Source organism: Epargyreus clarus, unplaced genomic scaffold, assembly GCF_041222505.1.
Source record: "Epargyreus clarus isolate Ecla_fem2 unplaced genomic scaffold, WU_Ecla_fem_2.2 ptg000007l, whole genome shotgun sequence".
NCBI classification, from domain to species: Eukaryota; Metazoa; Arthropoda; class Insecta; order Lepidoptera; family Hesperiidae; genus Epargyreus; species Epargyreus clarus.
This window is the reverse complement of record NW_027332215.1, coordinates 2,919,811-2,944,799: the sequence shown is the minus strand read 5'-3', so window position 1 is coordinate 2,944,799 and position 24,989 is coordinate 2,919,811. Positions and strand designations below refer to the sequence as shown.

Sequence of the window (24,989 nt, the reverse complement as noted above, 5' to 3'; positions counted from 1 at the left end):
CAACATAAACTTGAGTAGACTTCCCGTTATCTTCACTTTCTGAGTCTACGTAGAAACAAAGGCACACACACAAACACCCCCATATATAATTAAGACACGGGAGCTCCCAAAAATGAAGAAATAAGGAGCACAATTTGTTATTAAGAAACAACACTTAAGCCAAGCCAAAGGCACGGCGTGAAGCGTGGCTTGGTATTTGGTAAGACAGAGGTACGACGTGAGGCGTGTCTTAACACTGTCAGGACAGAGGCACGACGCGAAGTGTGTCCATGACATCTTTAGGGTAGAGGCACGACGTGACACATACCCTCAATATAGCCATGTGCGACTGATGAAACATGTACTCTGAAACTCTGTAACAAACTTCGCTCTGTCAGTAACAAAAACCAAAAGGTACATTTGTGGGTTACGATTTTATACGTAGGTGGGGTCGATTTTCTGTAAGTTTTTAATTCTAGCCTCAGTAGTTTCGAAGATAAGAGTGAGGAAATAGTCCGTTTTCGTCTTTTTTCTCAAAAGTTACTTAAAAGTTTTGTGTGCAAACGATTAAAAGTACTACGTACTGTTAAACTAAAACAATAATATATTTGAAATTCAATCAACACAGTTTGCAAAGCTTATTTTAACATTTTTATTTCTCCCTACAAAAGTCACCCCCCAATTTAAAATTCAGTTGTTTATGTTCCTTCGTCTTTAGGACACGAAAAAGCATACGAGTACCCATTCGTGCCAGTAGTTTTGGAGCTAATTGTCTGTGACAGTCAGACGGACAGACGCACGGGTGATACTATAAGGGTATAATTAATTTTGAACCATTGAAGTTAATTATATCCCTGAGTTGCAAAAAATATTTATTTATAATTATTGATACTACGTACTTAAAAAGTTATTATTTTAAGTTTCAGTTTTATAAAGTTGTAGTATTTACATTATTTTCATAGACGCTTGACAGCTTAGCATACATTATTATTCCTCCTATTATACTCATAGTTTAGGCCCCCGCAACTCGTATTATATTTAATAACGAGTAGATAGGTGCAAAATATACCAGTGCAACAAATAGGGTTTGTGACCTACATCGGTTACAAAATATTGTGCCTAGGAAGTGTCTAAAATGTAAAAGCAAATTAATAAAAACAACTGGTAGTGCATTTTTAGACGTGGGTGTGCGCGAAGGAAATAAACCTAAGACCTAGATTTTTTAACGGATTCAGCACACTTGACGCGCATTATCGCCTTTCGGTATCTGCTACTTCCTTATGTGCGCGAGCGAAGTGTAGCAGAAAACGCTATCGCCGAAATTGGGTGGGTGAACCTTATATCTGGTGTGGGTTCATCTCAGTTCGGGGGTCAAGAGGCGGGCGGTGCGCCGGGCCGGCGGCGCGGCAGAGACCCGTCTGCTCTCCAGCCGGCAGGCATGCGTCGAGGGAGCGCGCCCGCGGGGCCGCAGCTCGCGGTCTTACTGTTTTTCGCGGTACTCGCAAGTACTTCTTCTCAACTTGTACAAGAACATTATATATCTATAACCCAGGTAAGAAGCGGTTTTATTTCCCTACATAACCGACCATTTAAAACAATTATCTTGACTAAACTTTTCATTTTATTTAAGTATATATTAATAAGAATTTATATCTAGTTTCACTAAGTAGTGACGATCTTTCTAAGTTGAACTTCCTCTGCAGGGTCACCTGGTTTGCAAGAAGCCGGACTCTCAACTTTGCGTGTCCTGGAAGCTGCAGTCTAAAGTTGATCCTGACACCATTCTAGAACAGAGCCCGCCGAATGTGACCCAGCTATGCGGCCTCAGCGACCTCAAACGAATTCTCCCGCATAGAAAATTTATAACGGTAAGTGCCGCGAGACATCCACTTTTTACTAGTTTTATATTTCACTCTTACGTAAAAAAATGGGTATTATACAAATTGTGTGTTATACGCCCAATTTTTAACTTCTTCCATAGGAGAAATATCTAAATCAATTGATGTCTGATTTCTTCATTCCTCTACGAATATGCAGATTTAATAGTTCACATTCAATTTTTTTCCTATTTAAAAACCTAAACATAAAAACTTGCACGTTTGACTACAAAGCATTTTTTTAGGATTCGTTTAGGTATTGTATTTTGATCAGATTGTGTGTCATCAGTATACATATTACCTAAATTGTGCTATATCTTTCTCTGTATCATAAAACCCAAAAAATGATGTAGCTGGGCGTTAAATGGCGAAAATAGCGATCGTTACCTAATTTCGAAGCTTTGCGATAACTGTTATCATTTTTAACTTATTTGATTTATGTCATTCTGCGTATAAGACCGTTGGAAGCAAACGGTAATCTAGCGACCTAGTTTGCCTGATGTAAGTAGGTAATTATTCACTTATCATGTCTCATGCGCAGATAAATTATTACAGTATGAACTACTAATAACTTCTTTCTAAGTAAAGACAACATATTGATCTCTATATTGAAGTAGTATATCAATATCAAGTATTTGAGACCGTACCGTTATATTTTAAACCGTACCAAAATTAAAATCGACAACGGCAAGCACTTTGTAAAAGTTTATTGGCTGTGTGAGCGCCAAATTGAAAGGCCCATTTTACAAAAATATCTGCTATAACCTATTTGCGGTGCTTTGAAATAGTGGCTTTAATCCATCAATATTCTACTGCTAGGCAATGATGTGATTATCTACAACTAACACATATGTTAGTTAGTTTTTCATCTGTAACAGAAATGGCTGAACTTATCAGACAATAAAAAGAAATTACCGAATTCCAATAACATCTACGAAAATTTCTGAATCAAAATTATCCATTTTCACGTGTCCTCCTGGAGACAGGACTACGCTGCTAAAAGTGATCTGCGGTTTATTTAACCACACCACTATAGTGCAGATTTACAGGCAATTTAATATATTGAATTTAGTACTCATTTATCGTTACTAATATAACCGTCGATTCATTTTGGAAGATTTTAATTACAAGACGAGTTTAATTACCTTAAAAGCACCGTCTAAAAAAAAATTGCACGTTAATGTCAACATATGTCCTGAGAATCCATCTACTGTTTGAATAACGGACCAATAATCAAATCAAATCAAAATGTTTTATTCAAAATAGGTTCTTTACAGAGCACTTTTTTAAATGTCAATACAATTACCACCACTTCACAAAGTGTTTCGTTATGGAGAAGAAGCGGCGAAAGATTTTTACAATGTTAAACTTAGCCTAATGGTACATGTGGAGCTGGAACTACTTCAGACCACACCGTTTTGTCAGTCAAATAATCACATAGTTTATAGTACGCTTTTTTGCTCTGTGAGATTCAAAATGTGGTCAGGTATTTTATTGTAGTAGCGAATACAGTTACCCATGAAAGATCTAGCCACCTTACATAATCTATGTTTAGGAATTGCTAATTTATTTCTATTTCTAGTATTAAAGTTATGGTGGTTACTATGTATTTCAAAGATATCAGTGTGTTTTCTTATATACATAATATTTTCATAAATGTATTGACTATGTACCGTCAATATGTTAATAGTGGGAAACAGTTCTCTCACGGACTCACCACGTCGCAAACTGTATATTGACCTTATTGCTCTTTTTTTCATAGTAAATATAGAGTCTATGTCAGCAGCACTACCTCACAGCAGAATGCCATAAGAAAGACATAATGCCGTGAAAGTAACTGAAATAGACAAGCCTGGCAGTGGGGATGTCTGTTAACTGTCTAATTCTTCTGACTGCAAAATTAGCGGAGTTTAGAATCAATGGTTATCCCCAAGAAAACAGTTTCATTGACAGATTGCAAAGTCTTACCATTTAGAGCGTCATTCATCCCCGTACTCCTTACATTTAGTCCCGCTAGATCTTTTGAACTTAATAAATAGCATGCCTAATGCCTGGCAGTTAGAGGAGAGACTGTTTTCGTGTTATGTGTATGTCGTGTCGTGTGTTAAAATTATGTATGTTTTGTTTTTCCTTTTTATGTATTTCTTTTAATGAAATTAATGATGTTTCCCAAATTTGTGTCGTTTTATTAACTGAAAAAATGTCTATAACATTCATTCATTAATTCATACTTCTAGCTTCGATAAATAAATTAAGAGTAATTTTAGCTTTTCATACTTAACCGTTTCCTTAGCCTGAGAATATATTATTTTTGTTATTATAATATTTAAGTTTAGAAAAATAAATATTACTAACACAATAAGCCTACAAAAATCCATTCCATTCCATTACTCTCAGTTCTCTATTTGAAGCAGCAGCACACGTAGATTTTATTCGTTATTCGTTTAGATTTTATTCGTTTAGCATTCCAACTTTATGAATAGATTCCCAGTGTATTTGCATCAATTAAAACTTGTAGGTACTCTACTTACTCCGCTAGAAAAGCAAACTGAAGTTTGGGGTACCAAATTAAACATAGCTGCATTTAGAAGTAGGTCAGATCCTTAATAAGAGATTAAACAATTCAGGTTTGGAAATATATGCGCCATTCATAAGGAATGAAAGAACTTCATGCTCTTAGAATGATTTAAATTGCAGAGACTTGTGCATTTTTAAATTATTTATTATTGCTTTATAATGTTATATTATTGCTTTATAATTTTTAAATACAGTTCATACATCTACTAAAACGAATTTTGATATTCACCGGGGTATAACATGGTTTGTTTTAATTTGAATAGATTGAATTTTATATTTAATGATATATGTACATAATTAGAAAACAGCTATTATTTACTACGAAGCTTACAAAAGCAGTGATAGCCTAGTTAAAATTCTGCCTCTAGATCGAAGGGCACGTTCGAATCAGGCACGGCCATTTTTTTTTTCAAAGTTATGTGCTTATTAGAAATTAATGGTCACACATGGTGAAGGAAACACCCTGAGGAAACTTACATTCCTGAAAAATATTAAAAAATATATCAAAGGTATATAAGGTATAAGGTACTCTTAGTCTATCAATCTATCAATACCCCTTTGACCAGCGCAATAGACTATGGCCCAATGCTTCTCACTCTGAGAGGAGACGTATGCCCAGCAGTGGTACAGTAATGAATTCTGGACGAACCATTGTTTTTTTTTTATTTCATAATAATATAGGAAGAGCAGACGAGCATGCAGTCCACGGACATATGTAATCAAGATAGGATTACATATTTCTGCCTCTGAGGAATAAGCATGTCTCCCTTACCACATCCTTCAAACCAGAACGCAGCAGCGTTTAACACTGCTGTAATGAGACAGAAATAGGTGTGGCGGTGGTGCCGGAGTCGAACCACAAAGGGTTCTACCACCTTCAAAATTGTATGGTGGTGAATGTTTCGTTCCTGCATTAATTTTTGTATTGTTTGAAAAATACGTAAGGTAGGAAAAATATGGGTTTCATTGACAGAAAAGTAAACCTCACGAAATAAATAAAAAAATATAGCTCTGAAAATACGAATCTACGAACACGTATCATGTAACCAATCACTCCGCTTTCAATACCAATATTCCCAGCATTTTGGTAGCTTTGAGTAGGTATACGTATCCATTTCAATTAAACTTGGTTCTCCAGTGTCGCTCGCAGCGGTCGATAGAGCTCAGTGTTTCCCAACCTGGTGCAACCAGCGCGACGCTGTAAGCTCCCGGGCTTTTATTTTATACACAGCCCACTCAGAGAGCTTTAACTTCGCAAGGACATTTCTTCCTCACTTTAAAATATAAAGCTTTTGTACATCTTTTGTTCTTAAGATAATATGATTTTTGTAACATAGAATAAAATACCTATTCATACAAAAATCCAATGGAACTATGTAAATTTTAAATTCAAGAAATATTTCTTATTATATTATGTCATTTTTTGAACGAAATATTTTAGTGGTAATAGAAGAACTCACGGAGCGTTTCCTTTCCGCTTCAAATCGCATACAAATATGAAAATCTAGGTAAATGGTCTGAGATCCCAATATAGGTGTACCTTCGCCAAGCTGGCGAATAGATGGAGTTTGCTCCATCCCCTCATCTTTGAGGTGCGCGCGGGTACACCGCGCGCGCCACCTCGAGGCCTATTTATGACGCAGGACACCCCCGTGTCCTACGCCATGTCTCCATTATGGGGGTAGGAGATGGAAGTGGGGAACCCTTCTCCTACGCCCGGTTTTCCGGCTGCGGATAGGAAGGTCTGAGGTTCTCTCTCTCTCCCTCTCCGCAGCCTCCTTCTGCGAGATGACCTGTCGCTCCCGACCATAGCTTTAACTACGGCGGGGAGAGAGAGGTCCGACCCCACTGCAGCGATGAGCACACAGCGCTGATCGGCCCAGGCTGGGCATACCTCCAGTGTATGCTGCGCCGTGTCCTCGTCACAGCCACAATGGTGGCACTCGGTGGTTGGCTCCCTTCCAGCCGTATTGCACAGGTATCTCCCGAAACAACCGTGCCCTGAGAGTACCTGCACCAGCCGCAAGGTAAGCGACCCATACCGCCTGTCCGTCCATTCCTCTAACACAGGACGGACAGCCTCCACAGTCCTGAGGCCAGCCGTGGGTTCGGCCAGCCTCTCCTTCCATTTTTCCGTCATGGACTGCAGAGCGTGGAACTTCCGCTCTTTCTCCTCCTTGGGCGTGGGGTGTTCCTCCCGGAGCCGGAGGTCTGCGCGCCACCGGACAATTTTTGCCTGCCCCAATGCCCCCCCCAACTCTTGGGTAGGCAGGTATTAACAGGTAGTTCCTGTAGTCTGGGACTCGAATAGGGCTACGGTATCCCCTGCCTGTCGTGCGAGGGGCGACTAAAAGGGGGCTTCCGGGGTTGCGGGCGGCAACAGTGGGAGCTCGAACAGTCCAGTATGCTACCCCGGGAAGGACGGCGGTATGTGTGGTCGCATACCGTCGTAATCACCAGATGCTGTGGGAGGAACGAATGCTCCCCCAGGGCAGAGCCCGATCCGCATCGCGCTTGGAGGACTCCGGTTGTGTTCCGTTGGAGATCCCGGAGTTCTCCAACAAGCGCTGAGGACGGCCATCGGGGGGGTTTTAGTGCGGTAAAAATCCCACATAACCCGGCGTCGCTCCCACGTCATCGAGTACCTTTTTGAAGGTTTCCCCCTCGAAGAAAAACAAAAGGTATTAACAGGTAAACAAGTTGGCCTACCCAAGGATTGTGACAGAAAAAAAAATTAGGGCAAATTTAAACAGCTCGGTGAAGGTCGTCCTGGAATCGACTAGAATCCTCTAAAATGAAAGTTGCCGTTTTCACGGCACAATGATTTACGCGGCTTGTACGGTTGTTTTCGGTTTCCGCTCCCTCGGCGGACAACTTATAGAATCGAAATCCTCGATCTTTGGTCGGTAATTGGATTTGAACGTTGGATTTACGTAAAAATATGTTAGTTATGTATCTCGGCAATTTGTCTGCAACAACAAATAATACTCCTACTTACAATTTTGCTGACTAAATTTCTAAGGGCGCGGGCCGCTGTGGCTACAATAATCCTCGCTAAACTGCGGTCGTGGGGTACATAATTACACATACGTAAACAATATTAATAATTAAATATTAAATTTAAAACTAAATGAAAAGTGAAATAATTCTTTTCAAAATATTTATTTCAAAAATTAAACTTTCAATTAGTTTCAATTAGTATCATTTACGAGTATGATTACTTACGAGAACTTAACCCTTACAATATGCCTTTTATTAATAATCAATCTATCTCATGTTTTACCTATCAAAGATCGACATATGAATGAAATGAAATTTATTTATTGCATACGACAATTACTTATGAATTTCGAGTATGAAGTAACTGTTGTAGATCTTTGGTAGGTAAAATTTGGATACATTGAGTATTAATAACTGGCGATAAGCGACACTGAGAGATCAGCTCCTCAACTACGTTCTACTCAAGTTTATGTTTTCAAGCGTACGTGAATGGCCAAATACGAAACTAAAAAGTATAGCCAAAATAATAAAAATAGTTACAGAGCCAATTTAAAAGGAAACTTCATGAATATTTTTTATTTAAAGTTGATTACCGTTGCCGGGAATCAAACAGCTACATTTTGAACTCTAAGAATTTATAAGAATATTATTAATTTAATCTTCTTAACTTAGGGTTTTTTGTCCAGAAATATTGTCAATATGTTGAGAAGCGCTACTTTTGCTAACGAGTGTTCGTTCTATTAAAACGGTATTGTAGACATCAAAAAATGAGTAGAATTACTAAGTAGCTTTCTTTTGCCATAATGCATACTATGATTTGTTCCAAATTCCATAATTTGTTCAAAAATGTTTATTTCTTTTTATTTGTTTGTTATTGTTTAATTTTACAACGAAAAGTTGTAGATGATTCAGTTTGGGACCATAATTGAATTATCAATTTTCTGTGCGACGAATAGCTTGCTTGATATACGCGTGAAAAAAATTTGGGCCTGAGTTGCGACCCAACAAACTAGGATTTAGCTTTACACAAAATGCTTTACACACAAAATTTCGCCCTCTGACATTTGCAACCCAAATGTAACATTTCAATGGACTCATACATTCTGTTTGACTTTAAAGTGAAAAGACCGTTATCGTTTAGGTATGTACTGAGTGAAGTAACGTTCTTATCAAATATTTTTCTAAGTTTGAAACTTTTATCTTACCCGCGCGACATTTGATAACTTATTTTGTCAAGGCTGCTTTTGTTCCCTTGACCCATTGCATTAGAGATTACTTATAAAATATAGGACAGTTAGTTTATTTGTAGGAGAGAAGTTGCAACATAAAAGTGTTGTTTAAATAACTTTATACTCGTAACTAACTTGTTTCTCTGCGGTTACCGCGGTTCTCCGAATAAGCATATAAGTTTGCAAGCAGTAGTCACGTCAGAAAAGCGAATTAATAAACTTAACATTCTTTTGAGAACAATATCGTTAGAATTCTTAGCCATGTATCTCTGTTTCACGACTGTCTCATTTATCGTTAAATCACGTAATTTACACTTACAATTTGTCACCTAAAATTACAGCAAGTAATTTTAGGTGACAAATTAAAGGAAAAGGATTTTTTAAAGAAAATACATATACATACATTGGCATACTAATCATTAATTATTATACATAACTTAGAACTTATGTATAATCCTTAAGGTCTATACATACAGGGTGTCCCGTAAGCACCACGACAAACTTGGGGAGGACATAGGTGAGGGTCTGACCTCTCTGGGAAAATGAATCTTGAATGACAATACCATAATATGACATCTTGGAACTGATCTGATGATGGAGCCAGCAGGTGCATGGTTCATTTCTTAGTAAATCCCTCAAGTTTGGGCTAAATTGATAAGAGATCTACCATCCATATCCTGGCTCCATCATCAGATCACTCCCAAAATATCAAATTAAGGTATTGTCATTCTAATTACATACATATCGATACGAAGTTTAACTTTGAGACCATAGTTAAAAGTAGGTAAAAATTGACTTAATAAGTTATATAACTTTGTTTGCTCGTTACTTACTTAGTTTATTTTTTACAAATGAAGAATGGTATTTTTAAATGTGTAAGGTTATAATGTGATTTTGTACTGTTAAATACGTTGTGAGCCGGTATCAAGCGTAATTTAAATAAAAACTCGATCATTACGTTTTAGTTAGTTTCAGTCCCTTACATGAAAAAACAGCCTTAACTTTTTTTCTTCAATTCTAAATAGTAAGTGTGGTACTTTTCTGAAATCTCCATTAACTAGACATATTTTTTTGGGTAATGAGCACTTATAGTTCAGTACATTTTTTCTTCACCGCGAATAGTCAAAGATGAGGAAAATATAGTAAACAAAATAAAATCAAAAATACATCTATTTTTTTATGGTTCCTTTACACATTTTAACCAATTTACATTGCAATATGGTAAACCAACTATCTGATAGTATTTAACAGAAAAAATAAACACTGCATCACCAAATTTGTAGACGCAGTAAACGAAAGAAGTTAAAGAGGGCTGAATTTTTATAAAAATATAAAACAATCGATAGTGCAACAACGGTGACATTTTTAATTTAGGTATTTTTTTCCCAGTGGGGTCAGACCCTCACCTATATTCTCCCCAAGTTTGTCGTGGTACTTACGGGACACCCTGTATAAGTCATAACACAAGTTATAACATCAAATATTTTTTTAGTTAATCAACTTATTCTTCGATGTCATAATCATGACATACGGCTTAGTATGAGAAAGTAATAGGTTGGCAACCAAGTTCACGCCGTTTTTAGGAGGGAAAAATTGTTAATACGCGAAATCTTTAAATTAATGAATAGCGGGAACTTAACTGAGGCTTTTCCTTTACTTTATCATTTATCATTACTTCTCAGAATATGGTCCTTATAAGCGACACTATCAGATAGTAGAATAATATAGAGGGTGTATTTTTTTTTTAAAACTCGTTCGATTCCCGAAAAGGGAAAAATATATTTTAAGAAACTGATGATCCCGTTTTAGTTTTAATCAAAATTGGCCTCGTAGCTTATTTCAGCATTTTTCGCTAATCCTTATAGTTTCGGATATGGCCCTGAAGGCCTATTTGAAAAATTCACCCTGTATATCCGCTAAAATATATAAGCTTTTTAATGTCGGTAGTCGATTTACATATGATTGGTTTAACACCGCTTAAATTTATGTTGTGGCAGGTCAAGTCACTGGCGAGGAGTAGTCCAACGAAGATCTTTTTTTGCAAAGGATTTTCCAAGCTAAAAGGCGACGTCGTTAATTGGAATCAGATCGAAAAAGCTCTCGACACCTTAAGCCGATCTCGTCGTCAAACGGGGTTTTCTAGAGGCCGGTACAGAGGTCAAACACAATCACAATACTTGGCCATCGATCGCGGGAATGGAAAGGATGAAGGTAAAGCCGAAGCGCACTCAGCAGCAGATTCTTCGAGGGCAAGCGTCAGTGAGTAGTACCTTCTTTATTTTGTCGAGAGTTTAAATTAATTTCATCCACGGACCTATAATTGTCAGAATATTTTTTATTGAATCTGTTTTATTTAAATATGACGTTTGTATGTAACATTTTTGATATATAAATATTATCAAAATTGCACATTATACGCAGTATAAAGTATAAATTAGGATTTAGCAAAGATTATAAACAGTTTTAGAGAAATGTATAGTAACAATTTCTTTAATCATAATATTTCTCCTTTTAATTTCTCCCTAAATAGCAGGCCACTTCCACTATTATTACAAAATTGTAAACGATTTGTATAACTTTTATAATTTTAAAGATTTTAAAGATTATTTATGTTTGATAGGTGGCAATAGTGGGATGGGTCAAGCTCAGAGTCAATCAATATTTGACCCTAGTTGTGACGATTGCTACGGAAAATCTGACCATGAGCCAGAAAGCTTAAAAAGAGGCCCTTACGAACCAGGTGCATTAGGAGGAAGTGGATACAGACCAGGTGAAAATAAACCTGGATGGAATGGCGCCACTAATACAGAAAGTCGTTATGGCCCCCCTGGAGGATATGGCCCCGGACAAGGTGGAGGACCCAATACAGGAGGTAGAGACATTTACGGACCACGACAAGGTGGTAATACTGGTAACAACCAACAAGGCGCTCCCGAAGGAGGCGGGGCTGGACCAGGATCAAATCGTTTTGGCACAGGTGGCAATGGCCCTTATGGCCCAGGGTACGTCCCAGGTGGTAATGGGGGTAAGAATGGCGCTTATCGACCTGGTGAAGAATACCCAGGAAATCGAGGCTATGGACCTGAGCAAGGGAGCGGACCCGCGGCACCGGGGTACGGACTAACACCAGGAACTCCCGGTAGTCAAGTTCCTGGTCAACGCGGTGGTCCGGGCTATAACATAGGACAAGGTGGATTGCCCGGAAGAAATGGAATGTATGGACCCGGCACTGGGTATGCGCCGGGTCATAATGGATTACAACCTGGACAAGGTACTGACTTAGGAAATTATGGACCCGGACAACGTGGCGTTCCAGGTGGAAGAGGGGATTATGGACACATACCAGGGCAAATTGGACAAGTTAGCCCAAGCGGCAATGGAGTCTTAGGGCCCGCCCAGGGAAGACCAGGTGGAAATACTTTTGATACTGGTCGAGACGGTCCAGGTGGCGTTCAAAATTTTGGACCTGCGCAACGTGGACCCCCAACTTCCTACACGCCTGGACAGCCCTATGGATCGGGACAAAATGGTTCGCCTGATATAAGGTATGGTTCAGGGCAAAATGGAGCACCGGGAAACAATTACGAACCAACTCCAGGTCAGGGTTATGAACCAGTACAAGGCGGAACACCGGGAACTTACAGCAATGGACTACCAGGAGGAACTGGCAGATATGGAACAGGAGGTGTGGTAGGTGTTCCAGGTGGTAGATATGAACCCGGACAAAATAATCAAATTTACACACCTGGTCAAGCTGGAACACCTGGCAGTGGTACTCTTAATGGCAATTGGCCATTGGCTCAAGGCCCGTATCCTGGCCCGCCAGGCAGCAGTATTTATTGCTGTGTTGTACCTAATACATATGGCCAGAACGTCGGAAATGGTGGTAACGTTGTATCACCTGCTGGTACTGGATTCTATGGAGGTGGACCCTCGGGGCCAGCGGGTGCGCCAAATAACCTCATTGGTCCTGCATATGTACCAGGTGGCCCTAATATTCCCGGTGGGGTAACGAATGGACCAAATAATATTGGAACACCAGGAACTTATGACGCTGGAACGACTGGCGGGGCTGATAATCGTGGACCTTATGGTACTGGAATTACTAGCGGTTCACCAAGTCATTTTGGACCTGGCGGCACTGTAGGACCTGGATCTTATGGAACAGGCATCCCTGGAGGACCTGGATTATATGGCACTGGAATTTCAGGTGGGCCAGGACAAATTGGTATGCAAGGGCCCGGAACATATGGCACAGTAACTGCTGGCGCACCAGGAGGCCAAATTGGTAGGCAAGTACCTGGAAAATATGGCCCAGGTGCTACTGGTGGAACAGGAGGACAAATTGGAATGCATGGACCGGGAACATATGGTACAGGAACTCCCGGTGGGCCAGGAGGACAAATTGGCGTGCAGGGTCCCGGAACGTATGGTACAGGAACTCCCAGTGGGCCAGGAGGACAAATTGGCATGCAGGGCCCCGGGACGTATGGTACAGGAACTCCCAGTGGGCCAGGAGGACAAATTGGCATGCAGGGCCCCGGGACGTATGGTACACGAACTCCCGGTGGGCCAGGAGGACAAATTGGTACGCAGGGCCCCGGGACGTATGGTACAGGAACTCCGGTTGGGCCAGGAGGACAAATTGGCGTGCAGGGTCCCGGAACGTATGGTACAGGAACCCCCGGTGGGCCAGGAGGACAAATTGGCGTGCAGGGCCCCGGGACGTATGGTACAGGAACTGCCGGTGGGCCAGGAGGACAAATTGGCGTGCAGGGTCCCGGAACGTATGGTACAGGAACCCCCGGTGGGCCAGGAGGACAAATTGGGGTGCAGGGCCCCGGAACGTATGGTACAGGAACTACCGGTGGACCAGGAGGGCAAATAGGCGTGCAAGGTCCTGGCATGTACGGTGGGGGAATTACTAGTGGACCGGGGGGGCATAGAGGTATGCAGGGGCCTGAAACATATGGCACTGGATCTACAGGTGGACCAGGGACATATGGGACAGGCATTACAGGAGGACCGGGCGGACAACATGGCTTTCAGGGACCTGGAACATATGGTGCAGGACCTACAGGAGGACTAGGGACCCAAACTGGATTGCAAGGGCCTGGAACATATGGAACAAGAATCACCGGTGGACCAGGAATCACTGGTGGACCAGGTCAAAATAATATGCCTGGCACATATGGCGTAGGACCTTCCGGAGGACCAGGTGGACAAATTGGTATGCAGGGACCTGGAACATATGGTACAGGAATCACCGGTGGTCCCGGTACTCAAAATGGTATGCAAACACCTGGAACATATGGCACAGGAATACCCAGTGGACCAGGTACTCAAAATATACAAGGTCCTTATGGCACTGGCACGCCTGGACCAGGCGGTCAAGACGGAATACATGGACCAGGTCATTCAGGAGGTACAGGTACAGTTGGAGGCCCAGTAACTTATGGAACTGGATCGCCAGGTGGTCAAGATAGTTGGGTCGGGGGAAACGGACCTTACGGGGCCGGTCGCGATAAAAACGTGCCATACCAGCAAGGAGGTCCACATAGTGGATCGTATCCAAATATCGGTCCGGGAGCATATGGTGGTCAACCTGTAAATGGATTGCCAGGATCGGGACCTCCAGTGTATGATGGAACTCAAGGCCCAAGTGGACAAACTTATGGAGGAGGAAATACAGGCGTTCACGGAAACCAGCCGTTCAACCAAGGACCTGGAACCAATGGAAAAGGTCAATATGGATTCGATGGTCAAGGCGTAAGTTAATACTTTCTACACCATAAATTATGTTATTGACTTAACAGTGAAACATTTTACACACTATGCTTTATTGTTTGCAGAATCCGCTGCCAAGCAATGAAAATAATGGTAAGTTATTATGAGAAAATAATAATTTAACCCCTTTGGAATATAACAGTAATAATAAATGTATCATCATAATATATCATCATCATCATCATCATCACATACTTATAAAACAATGCAAGACTTTTTAGAACTACAACTTAGAAGAAAGCCCGTTCATACTTTATGGAATTATCATCCTGAAAAATCTACATGACAAACTTATGCTTAAATAACGTCACCAAAAATAGTCGAACCCAAGTAAATACAATAAATAAATATTAACGGATTATTTTCAGGTATACCACAAAACTACGTAGACCCGAATGCTATTGCAGTTGACGGCGACGACTCGGAAGCTGAAGCAAGTGTCTCTCAAGCTGCCAACGGTACTACCGCGAGTGCTTCTTCTAAAGGTGGCAATGACAAAGGACGCGCGCAAACTCATGTTCATGGAACATACACCGGCGGCGGATCATTCCAAGCTCAAGCCCAAATTACAGGCGAAAATAAAGAAGCAGGGAGTGAAGTGAGTGGAGGCAAAAAGGGAGCTTCTAGTTCTGCTACCGGTAGTGGACGAAATAATAAATCCCAAGCGAGTGTGCAACTGGGTTCAGAAACGGGTTCTGTGCAAACACAATCGCAGTCCAATGGTGCTATGCATTCTTCTAATTCACAAGTTCAAGGCAGCGTTAAAGGAGGCATGGCTGATGCACAAGCAAAGGGCCCAGGCAGCACCTCATCACAAGCACAAATAGGATTTACACCCTATAAAGACGGTGACAAAGGTCATGAATTACAAAAAACACCATTCGTAGGAGGTGGTGTCGCATCTGCCCAATCAAGCGGCCGTACAGGGCAGTCACAATCGCAGCTCCATGGCACTTTCAAATATGGAATAACGTATAATGGAGCTGCTCAAGCTGGCGCAAGCCTAGACAAGGATGCAGTATTTCCTAATAGACTAACTTTTGACAAAATAGATGTATTCGATGAAAGCCAAAAAAACATTAATGTCAATATTGAAACCAAACCCCAAACTGAAATACCGTCAATCGAAGTAGTTCCAACCTCAGACATTCCCCTTGAAACAAAGGTGAATAGTGAAGAAGTAACTACACAAAAAGCAAATGATGAAACAATGAAACATTCAGAAAGCAGATATTCTGGCCATACGCATTTAGATCATCATAATACGGAAACTACTCTACCTCCTGATCCGACGCCAGTAGAAAACCGCAGATCATTTCAGTCCGGCTATGGAAATAATGGCGCTGATTATGAATATACTACAGACAAAGAGGAAACCCAGCCAGAAGAATATGACACTGAGGGCGGATACGCTGTAGAAGGAAACGATCCTACACAAGTAGAGCAGACCGAGGCTGAAGAGTATCCAAATTACGATGAAGACCCTCTTACTCATGAATCATTGCAAAGTCTAAACAGAAAAGAAATTGAAGTACAACAGTCAACGGGCGGTAACACACAGCACATTGTACTCGGTTCATTAAAAAGCCATGATGCTGAAATTACACAGAAAAATTCTGAAAAACCAGATGAAAGCAAAGTGTACCAGCCAGGAGAACGAGTACCAGGCACAGGAGGTTATAGAATACCTAGTGGTTTCACGGGCAGCGTAAAGTCAGTAGCGTCTAAAGAAAAAACATATGTCGTAGGCTCAAAGCACTCGCCTTCACAAGCTCAAACGGTTACTTTGACTCCTGGAACGGGTAAAGTGAATTACTTGTACCCTCCGAGTTACTCCGGAAAATATGTTAGTCCCAAGGATTTAAGATCACTTCAAAGTCGCAAGCCACACGACGACAGATACGTCTCTGTGTCAAAGTCTGTAACGCGCGCATTGGACAGCGAGAACAATATACGCAAGCAATATTCGCACACGTACTATACAAAATCGTCATCGTGTGGCTACTTTACATTCACTTGCACAATGGTAAGCGGCGCCGACGGTAGGAAGAAGGTGTGCAAGCCGAAAATACCCACAAATCCAGATGGCACACCTATTAGATGTTAATATTGCACGCCTGAAACAATTAAAAAAAAATTACGACATAAGTATTCTAATTTTAGTACTTATTGATAATTATGATATTTTAACACATAGTATTGTATATTCACAATGCACAGTAAGTAGCATTTCAAATAATATTCGAACATCACAATATTTATTATATAACTAGCTGAGCCGGCAAGCGTTGTCTTGCCATATAAAAAAAAATAAAAATCTAACACCAAGGGGTCTGATAAATGATAAAATTACTGAAATGGCTACTAAAAATAGGGGTTGATGATAAAAGGGTAAAAAATTAGGGTTGTATGTATTGTGTAATGCCACATTATAGAAAAATAAAAACAAAAAATATTGTTTAAAATATTTAAAAAATGAACAACCCTTTACACTTAGGGGTATGAAAAATAGATAGTAGCCGATTCTCAGACCTACTGGATATGCTTATAAAATTTGGTGAAAATCGGTAAGGCCGTTTCGGAGGAGTACGGTAACTAACATTATGACACGACACTTTTATATATAAGAAATATTGCATTGTAATTTATGTCTTCAGATATTTGATTCCGATACGTAAAGAAAAGTCATGTTACATTTTTAAGTACCTACGTACTTCCTAGACTACACATAGGGCAGAAGCCTAGCTGTATAGTTAGATTTAAGAACCATTATAGTTATATCGACTTAGGAAAATTTTAGCCAAAATAAATTCTACCCGAAGTACCTATATTGTTTTATTGATTTATTTAGTTTACATCATATTACTCAATTATTAAGGTCTCTACTATCTTAAAAATAAGACTACAAAAAGGTATCGTAAATGTTCTCATGGTTAATACACGAAGGCAGTCCGATAAGTACTTAACCTACAAAAGAAAAACAAAAATTTTCAAAAAGTGATTTATTTTTCAACATAGTCAGTCTCCTTTTAGCTCCATATACTTAACCCAGCGATGGTCCAACTTTTCCGTCTGAAAAATACTTTTTCTCGAGGTCTGCAAAGTAGGCCTCCGTGGCGGCGATGACTTCCCCATTCGACTCAAATTTCTGCCCGAAAGATTTTTTCAAGGTTGGAAACAAAAAGAAGTCGCACGGAGCCAAATAAGGAGAATACGGTGGACCAATTTGGCCATGGCGACGGCGGAGATGTGAGACGGTGCGTTGTCATGGTAGAGGAGCACTTTTTTCTTCGCCAAATGGGGCTGTTTTTTCTAAAATTCGGCGTCGGATCGATCCAATAATTCGGCATAGTAGAGCCCTGTGACCGTTTTGCCCTTCTGCAGGTAGTCGATGTAAATCACACCTTGTGAATACCAGAAAAGTGGTCATCACCTTTCCGGCCGATTGTACAGTATTTGCCTTCTTCAGAGCACGTTCGCCGTATGAAGTACACTGTTTCAACTGTTCTCTGGTGTGTACCAGTGAATCCATGTTTCGTCGACGGTCACGAAACTCTTTTGGGTTGCGCTTAAACAGAATCAAACTGGTTTCACGGTTGCGGTTGTTGTCCGGAGTGAGTCAACGCGTCACACATCTCGCCGATAGCTTTCTCATGCCTAAAATTTCATGGAGGATATGACCCACGCGGTCCTTTGAGATGCCTACTGTCTCAGCAATCTTGCGCACCTTCAATCGACTGCCGACCTTCAATCGATCTGCCAATACAAGATCGTGGATTTTTGTTACGTTATCCTCTTTGGTGGCCGTTTTTGAAGCTCCTGGGCGTGGCTCATCAAAAGATGACGTGACGACAATTTTTGACGGTCGCCATCAAAGGAGAAGAGTCACCGCATACGTAGCATCCAAACGTTCTTTGATTTCGCTGCGCTACTTCCCTTGAGTGAATCACCGACTGATATTGTTCTTTTTCCATTTTTCTAAAATTTGCAGACAGGGATGTTTTCGCACGCGCTTCAAAACAAAAATACGAGTTCCAATCATCTGAAATTTTGACAGTAGCCGTCTACGAGAATATTCTAGATGATAGTAAATATTTTGTTTCGATAGGGGCGCCATCCGGCGGTAAGGCTAAAGGCCTTATTAGACCACCCAATTTTGAGGGACCCTAACCCTAACTAAGAGTGGTGTAATAAGACTTAGGGAGTTAGTGTCCCTATTTAGGGCGATCGGATCATCCCGATCTGCCTAGCTCCCTAACTAGGGTACACGCCCACTCTGGATGCAGGGCCCTTCATATCGGGTTGTGTAATAAGCGTTTAAGTACTTATCTGACTGCCCTCGTAATTATTATAAAAAATATATCAGTAGGTACGGACAAAATAGCCACGTGCTTCGACTGTTTTTTAGAATTCCGTACCCAAATAGTAAAAATGGAACTCTATTACTAAGACTCCGCTGTCTGCGCGTCTGTCACAGGGCTCTATTTACATATTAAACCGTGATAGACACTTGATTTTTACCCGACTGCCAAGGATATAACACATACTTAAAATAAAATAAGTTGAATATAAAAGGTAGTCTCCATACAGCAAACCAGTATTTTTAGGCATTTTTCGATCTCACTGTTGAACCGTAGGAGAAATTTTTACAATCCATTTACTACTATACTGCTATTATAATAAATATAAATGAGAACAATAAAAAATATATTTATTTTAATTTTACTATAGTACGTTGCTTACGTATCATTCATCATGACCCCAACGCCATCTATGGCGATAGGTACATTGTCAGAAAATAGTGATAGATGGCGTATGTATTGGTAGTTCTTTAGGATTGACTAGATGGCGTCGTTTCATACAACTAAGTATTGTTGAAAATAAGAAAATGAATAAAAATGAGTAAAAAAACAATCAACATACGCAAGCCTCCATGTGCGAGTTCGACTCGTACTTGGCCAATTATATTTTGGATCTTCAATTTATCTGCGAAAAGACACTAACTTTAGTGCTACAAGGAAAAATTTAACACGAAACAACAATTTATTTTGATACATTTATTGATATAATTTAGGTACATACATTAATATATTGTTCAAATATGCAATCACATCAATAAGGAAAATAGTGATACAAAAGAAGATCTAAAGTAGTATCAGAATTGTTACAAGTTCACAAATAAATGCTCTCTTTGCGCTTCACTACCTAATATATTGACATTGCATAACTATGTAATTTATAGAATTATATCAAATTTAAGGAACGATTAAAATGAGTCTTGTTCAATAAACTTTCTCTACATACAAATAGTGTGTACATAAGAATTTATCTTTGCATTAAAGTATAGCTACGATAATTCATACAGCTCTCTTTACTAAATATGAATATTGGTTACAAATCTTTTAAAATTTATTGAACGAAGGCTATCTTTATAAAAGTGCTTACAATGTCAACATTTTCATTAATCCTTATAGCATTGGATTTTTAATCTAACATTAAGATATTTATTGGTAATATTTTTGGTTTGTGTTGGTGAATATACACCTAATCATGGAGATGAGTGAAATTCAACACGCTAGTTTTGCCTACACGGTTGGAAATCAGACAAAAAAGTACTTTTATACAAACAATCTTCAGTTTAAGAGAGTAACAATTAAATTTATAGAAGACACAACATGAAGATCTACTCAGATACATTTATTAAATACAATCTTTGTAAAATACAATATTATTATTTTTTTAATTTTGATAAAAATCTGTGACAGGTTAAAGGAATGTGAGATGCATTTTCATATACAACAAATCAATATTTCAAGTCACAAATATGGTAGAGGCTTAATTCTACCAACAACATAACGGCGAATCTGGGTGACCATGTGCATGCTACAATGACTCAATAATAGCGCGATAAAATATTTTATGTATTTCAAAAATTGCAAACTTATATAGACGGGGTCGATCGGATTTCCTATCTTTAATAATTATGCAATTATTGAAACATGTATTCCAATTTAAAAACCCATTACATTAGCTTGCAATTGCCTTCGCGATTAATACATTCAGAATAGTAGAATTATGCCTCTGAATATGTATATTTCTTGTTTTAACAGCTACTCGCGAAAACATTACATTTTTCATGCTATAATTCCAACTACACAGAGTAATAGACAACCAACAGGATAATATTAAAGCAAATGCAATACTGACTTACACGTCCAAAAGTTTAAATAATCAACGATGGATATATTTTTTCAATTTTACTATATTACGTTGAAATATATACACATATTAAAGATACACATAAGGAAGGGATGAAGCGAGTATGTTGACGTAGATGCTAAGCCATAATTAGGTATGATCTAATAATAATTTAAAACATGTTTACATAATGCGTGTCGTGTAAATTACATAACAATTTAGGTGTAGCTTACTTAATATCCATGACTATTAAGACTTGCATAAAATATACTAATTCAAATAATAAAAACCTATAAAACATGTTTTTGTCTAAAAAATTTTAGTCGCCGAATTGTGGTAGTGTTTTTGCCAAAACTCGATCATTATCATAAGTCAATTTAAGATTATTGATCAATACTGATACGCTGTCTACGCCTACATAATCGCAATTTCAAGATAGGTAATCGGGGCTTTAATAACCACTACATCTTATAGCACTACTATTATTAATACATACTTTAATATAATGCAATATGGATATATTCCGAACACTGTTTTTATGTCAGGGTCGACTATTGTGCCATACGTGTAGGAAGTATACGAATCATGGCGTAACGAGGCCAGATAAAAGGTGTCATTTATGTAAATCAAAATATTATAAAATTGTAAACTATTATATAGTTGTTGACTAACAAAATTGTTCTGATTTAAAGGTATATATCATATGGGTATAAGGTAGAATATAAATTATTAAATAATTATAATAACATAATTTAAAAATGGACATCTATATGCTTAAATTACCATTCTTTAAAAATGTTGTTATTTTTATTAATTTAAGTTTAATTGGATCGATTGGATTTCATTTGTTTGGTTGTACCTACTAAGATTTAAAATGTGTAACAATCAAATAATGCAGAACTAGAAAAACTGTGCGAAGTGCAATGTCGATGCCCCTATATGTCAACAGCCTATTTGTTAATCATATCTGACCAGTTGTATGTTGCATTATAACAACGTACTCAAACTAGCAGCTAATGCATTATCCATTATACATCCACGATGTTGTTCTGAGTTTTAAGGTCCTTTTAAAAATTTTCAGAGATAAAATTTCTTACAAATTATGTGATTATTAATTTATATTGATACATGAATAGATATAGTGCGGTTATAAAATTATTATCTGGAAACACAGGAATCGTTTAATAACAATATAACATATCTATATAAGTTACGTTTGTCCGCATTAATTCAAAACGATTCTTAATTTGAGTAACATTAAAATGGAAACTGCATTACTACTAAAAGGTATTTGCTAAATCACTGGGTTAATATCATATATGTCAGTCTGATAAAAGGAATGTATGCTGTTCACTCGTCCATATATACACATATTGTTATTAAGATTATAAGATCTATTATAAGTATAGAAGGATTATAAGATTATTGTAAAGACTTTAACCAAATAACGAGATACATTTTATGTCCAAGCATAGAAATATTCTGTTGTATAGGTACCTGTTTCTTATTTCGTAACTACATTAAAAGATCTGTAACGATTCTTTTGTCATAGTAAACGTAATATAATAATGGGTAGATAGATTACAATTAAATATAAAAAATATGAAATGGTCATGCCGATTAATTAAATAAATCATGTTAACAGAGAGAATAAATTCCCAATAGAGAATAAGATTTTCTAGAACAATAGCGATTAATTATGACTCAAATATTTCTTTAGCATAAAATATGAACTACTATCAAGCGTTCATAACATCAACATGTAATTACATGAGTACATACATTAGATTACTTAATATGAAACGTATGTCATTACGAGTATTCACGAATTGAGTATTACAAGCAAAACATAAATGACACCGCGTTCACACATAAAATTGTTATCGAGACCCCTATTACGCATCGTAATTTACAATATATAGAAACTTATAGGCTAAGAACTCTTTCCGGGCGACTTACGATCATGTTAGTCACAAAACTACTATGTCGTATATTTTGACATAAAATAGCTGTCCAATCACAAACCTTCATTTCGTAGACGGAGTTTCCTGACAGATACAAAATGAAACCTTGATTGACTGTTTTACGATAACTACTATATTTTTAATTTGATAAACGTAAAAAAACTGTATATATTTTGTTTACATACAATTTATAATTAATAACCGGCAGTGCTCGATGTGTAACGTAGAATATAACGTTAAAGTTTACAATATAAATAGGAAATCATTGAGTAAGTGTTGAAGTATTAGTATGGAATATTCCGGCAAAATAGTCATAAAAAAGCTTTAGTTTAAAACGCGAATGTCACGGGGAACATCGAATTCTTCCTTAACAAATAAGATATGTTTAAATAAGTACACATCTTCCCTTTTTAAAAATTACCATAAAAATACGTACATTCCATAATATTGACTAATGATAAAGCGCATTAAAACATACAAAATCATTTAGTTTTTAGGGACGTAAATTCACGTTGTCATTAAAAAGCTCACAACTCAATAAGAATTATGTGGATGGCGCATTATTTGGGATTTTTTCAAGTCTGATTTATTTTTTCTGTGTTTTTTTATTTAAGCACAAAAATCACATCAAAATACCATACCAAAGAAATCGCAAATATTTGACATGTTGAAATAATATTTTAATACACTTCTTGAAGCACCAAATGAATGTAATGAAACACGAATGCATAATAAATCCTTGACATGACCGCTTCTGATACTATTACCGCTTGGGGTGGTAGTGTGTGTACCAAGTGCTGTGTATCATACGGCAGTGATTTTATAACACTATCGCGACTCCCGGGGGTTGCAAACCCTCTATAAGGGGATCATGAGGAGTAAAATATAATATAAAGTTCGCAGCGTAATAAAATAGAAAGTTCGAACAATATATTACTAAGGAAATTTTAATAAGCTTTCACATAAACGAAAGTTAATTTTGACACGAATTCCCCCAGTAGTCGATGTAGGACCATAATCATAAATGTTCAAATATCTTTCCATTTATTATCGATAAAACTAAAGCTCATAAAAACCTACCAAAATAATAATAAAAACTCTAAAAAGCACTGCCGTATGGCATTTGAAACTGGCACCATAACTGTTTTTTCAAAAGTTTGAAAAATTTAGGACATCAGCATTTTCATTTTTACATTTATATGTTATTGTATTTTTATTATTATATTTATAATAGTTTATTACGTATTACTTTCACTGAATTAAATTAGTGTCTTAAAATAAACATTTATTTTAAGAATTCAACTGCTTCGAAAGTCATATACCGTGCGGGTAAAGAAATTAAGAGGAGTATCTCCTTACAGGAAAACTACTATTTGAGTAAAAGATACTCTGAAGCACCATTACCACCACGTGGTAAAACTGATGTATTCATGTACGTTTTTACTTGGCTTAATAAAGATGAATGAATTAGTAATCTTATTTTATACAAAGAATTATGAGTGCCAAGTAAATAGTTTTATTCTTATTTCAGAACTATTACGCCACACTGCAAATATGTATTACGTAACCCATAATTATAAATTTCCCGCAAAATATTAATGTGTATATATAATAAAAATAGTAAATAAAGCATGTATTCTTATCAAATTTCTTGTTTCAAATAAAGATATTCAAAACAATATCGCATAATTTAAAAACACAAAATGATGTATTCAAAAGTGTATAAATACGTGTTATTTTGATTGTGCTTATAAATGGTTTATTTTAAGTTGTTGGTGTAATTTAAAATTATAAAATTACGCAGAATAAGACACATGTTAATAAATACAGTACATAATCATGTCCAAACATGAATAATACTACAGTGACTTGAGGTTACGCAAATTGGTAGGAAAATGCTACTAAATTCAAGTGAAAACTATGATGTTATATACAACAATGTATTAATTAAGTACTTTGGCCGAAAACAATAGTGTTTTATATAGTAAATTGAGCGCTATTCGAGAATGACGCAAACGTTTACGAGGAACGCTATAAATCGTGGCAAGAGAAAAGATCTCGTAATACGCTAAAAACAAAGCTTAAACCTACAACAAAGTAAAATAATTTAAAAAAATTAAGTACTTGACATTATACTAGAAATGCGTATAAACGGGCTATTTGCCAGCGTTTCTACTGTAGTTCACACAATTACGATCAGGAGGTGCAAATATTCCAGCACAGCTACATGTAGCCAAAATTAGTCCTTTTGTACGCATTATACACGTTAATTAAATGATCACTCCATACACACATATACACACGCAAAAACCATACGAGAAAATATAAATTAAGCTAAGTTCACGCACACACACACGCTAATTTAACATGAATAAACT

General features: G+C 37.8%; 1 protein-coding gene across 1 annotated transcript; it reads left to right on the top strand.

Annotated features, from left to right (window-relative positions):
- Window positions 1-1,381: 1,381 nt before the first annotated feature.
- Window positions 1,382-17,259, top strand: LOC140743244 (uncharacterized). Its single transcript, XM_073074368.1, has 6 exons — window positions 1,382-1,531; window positions 1,683-1,847; window positions 10,660-10,921; window positions 11,283-14,431; window positions 14,515-14,542; window positions 14,818-17,259. Exons 1-6 carry the CDS (start codon window positions 1,418-1,420, stop codon window positions 16,554-16,556), a joined length of 5,457 nt encoding a protein of 1,818 aa, XP_072930469.1. The 5' UTR covers window positions 1,382-1,417; the 3' UTR covers window positions 16,557-17,259.
- Window positions 17,260-24,989: the final 7,730 nt, after the last annotated feature.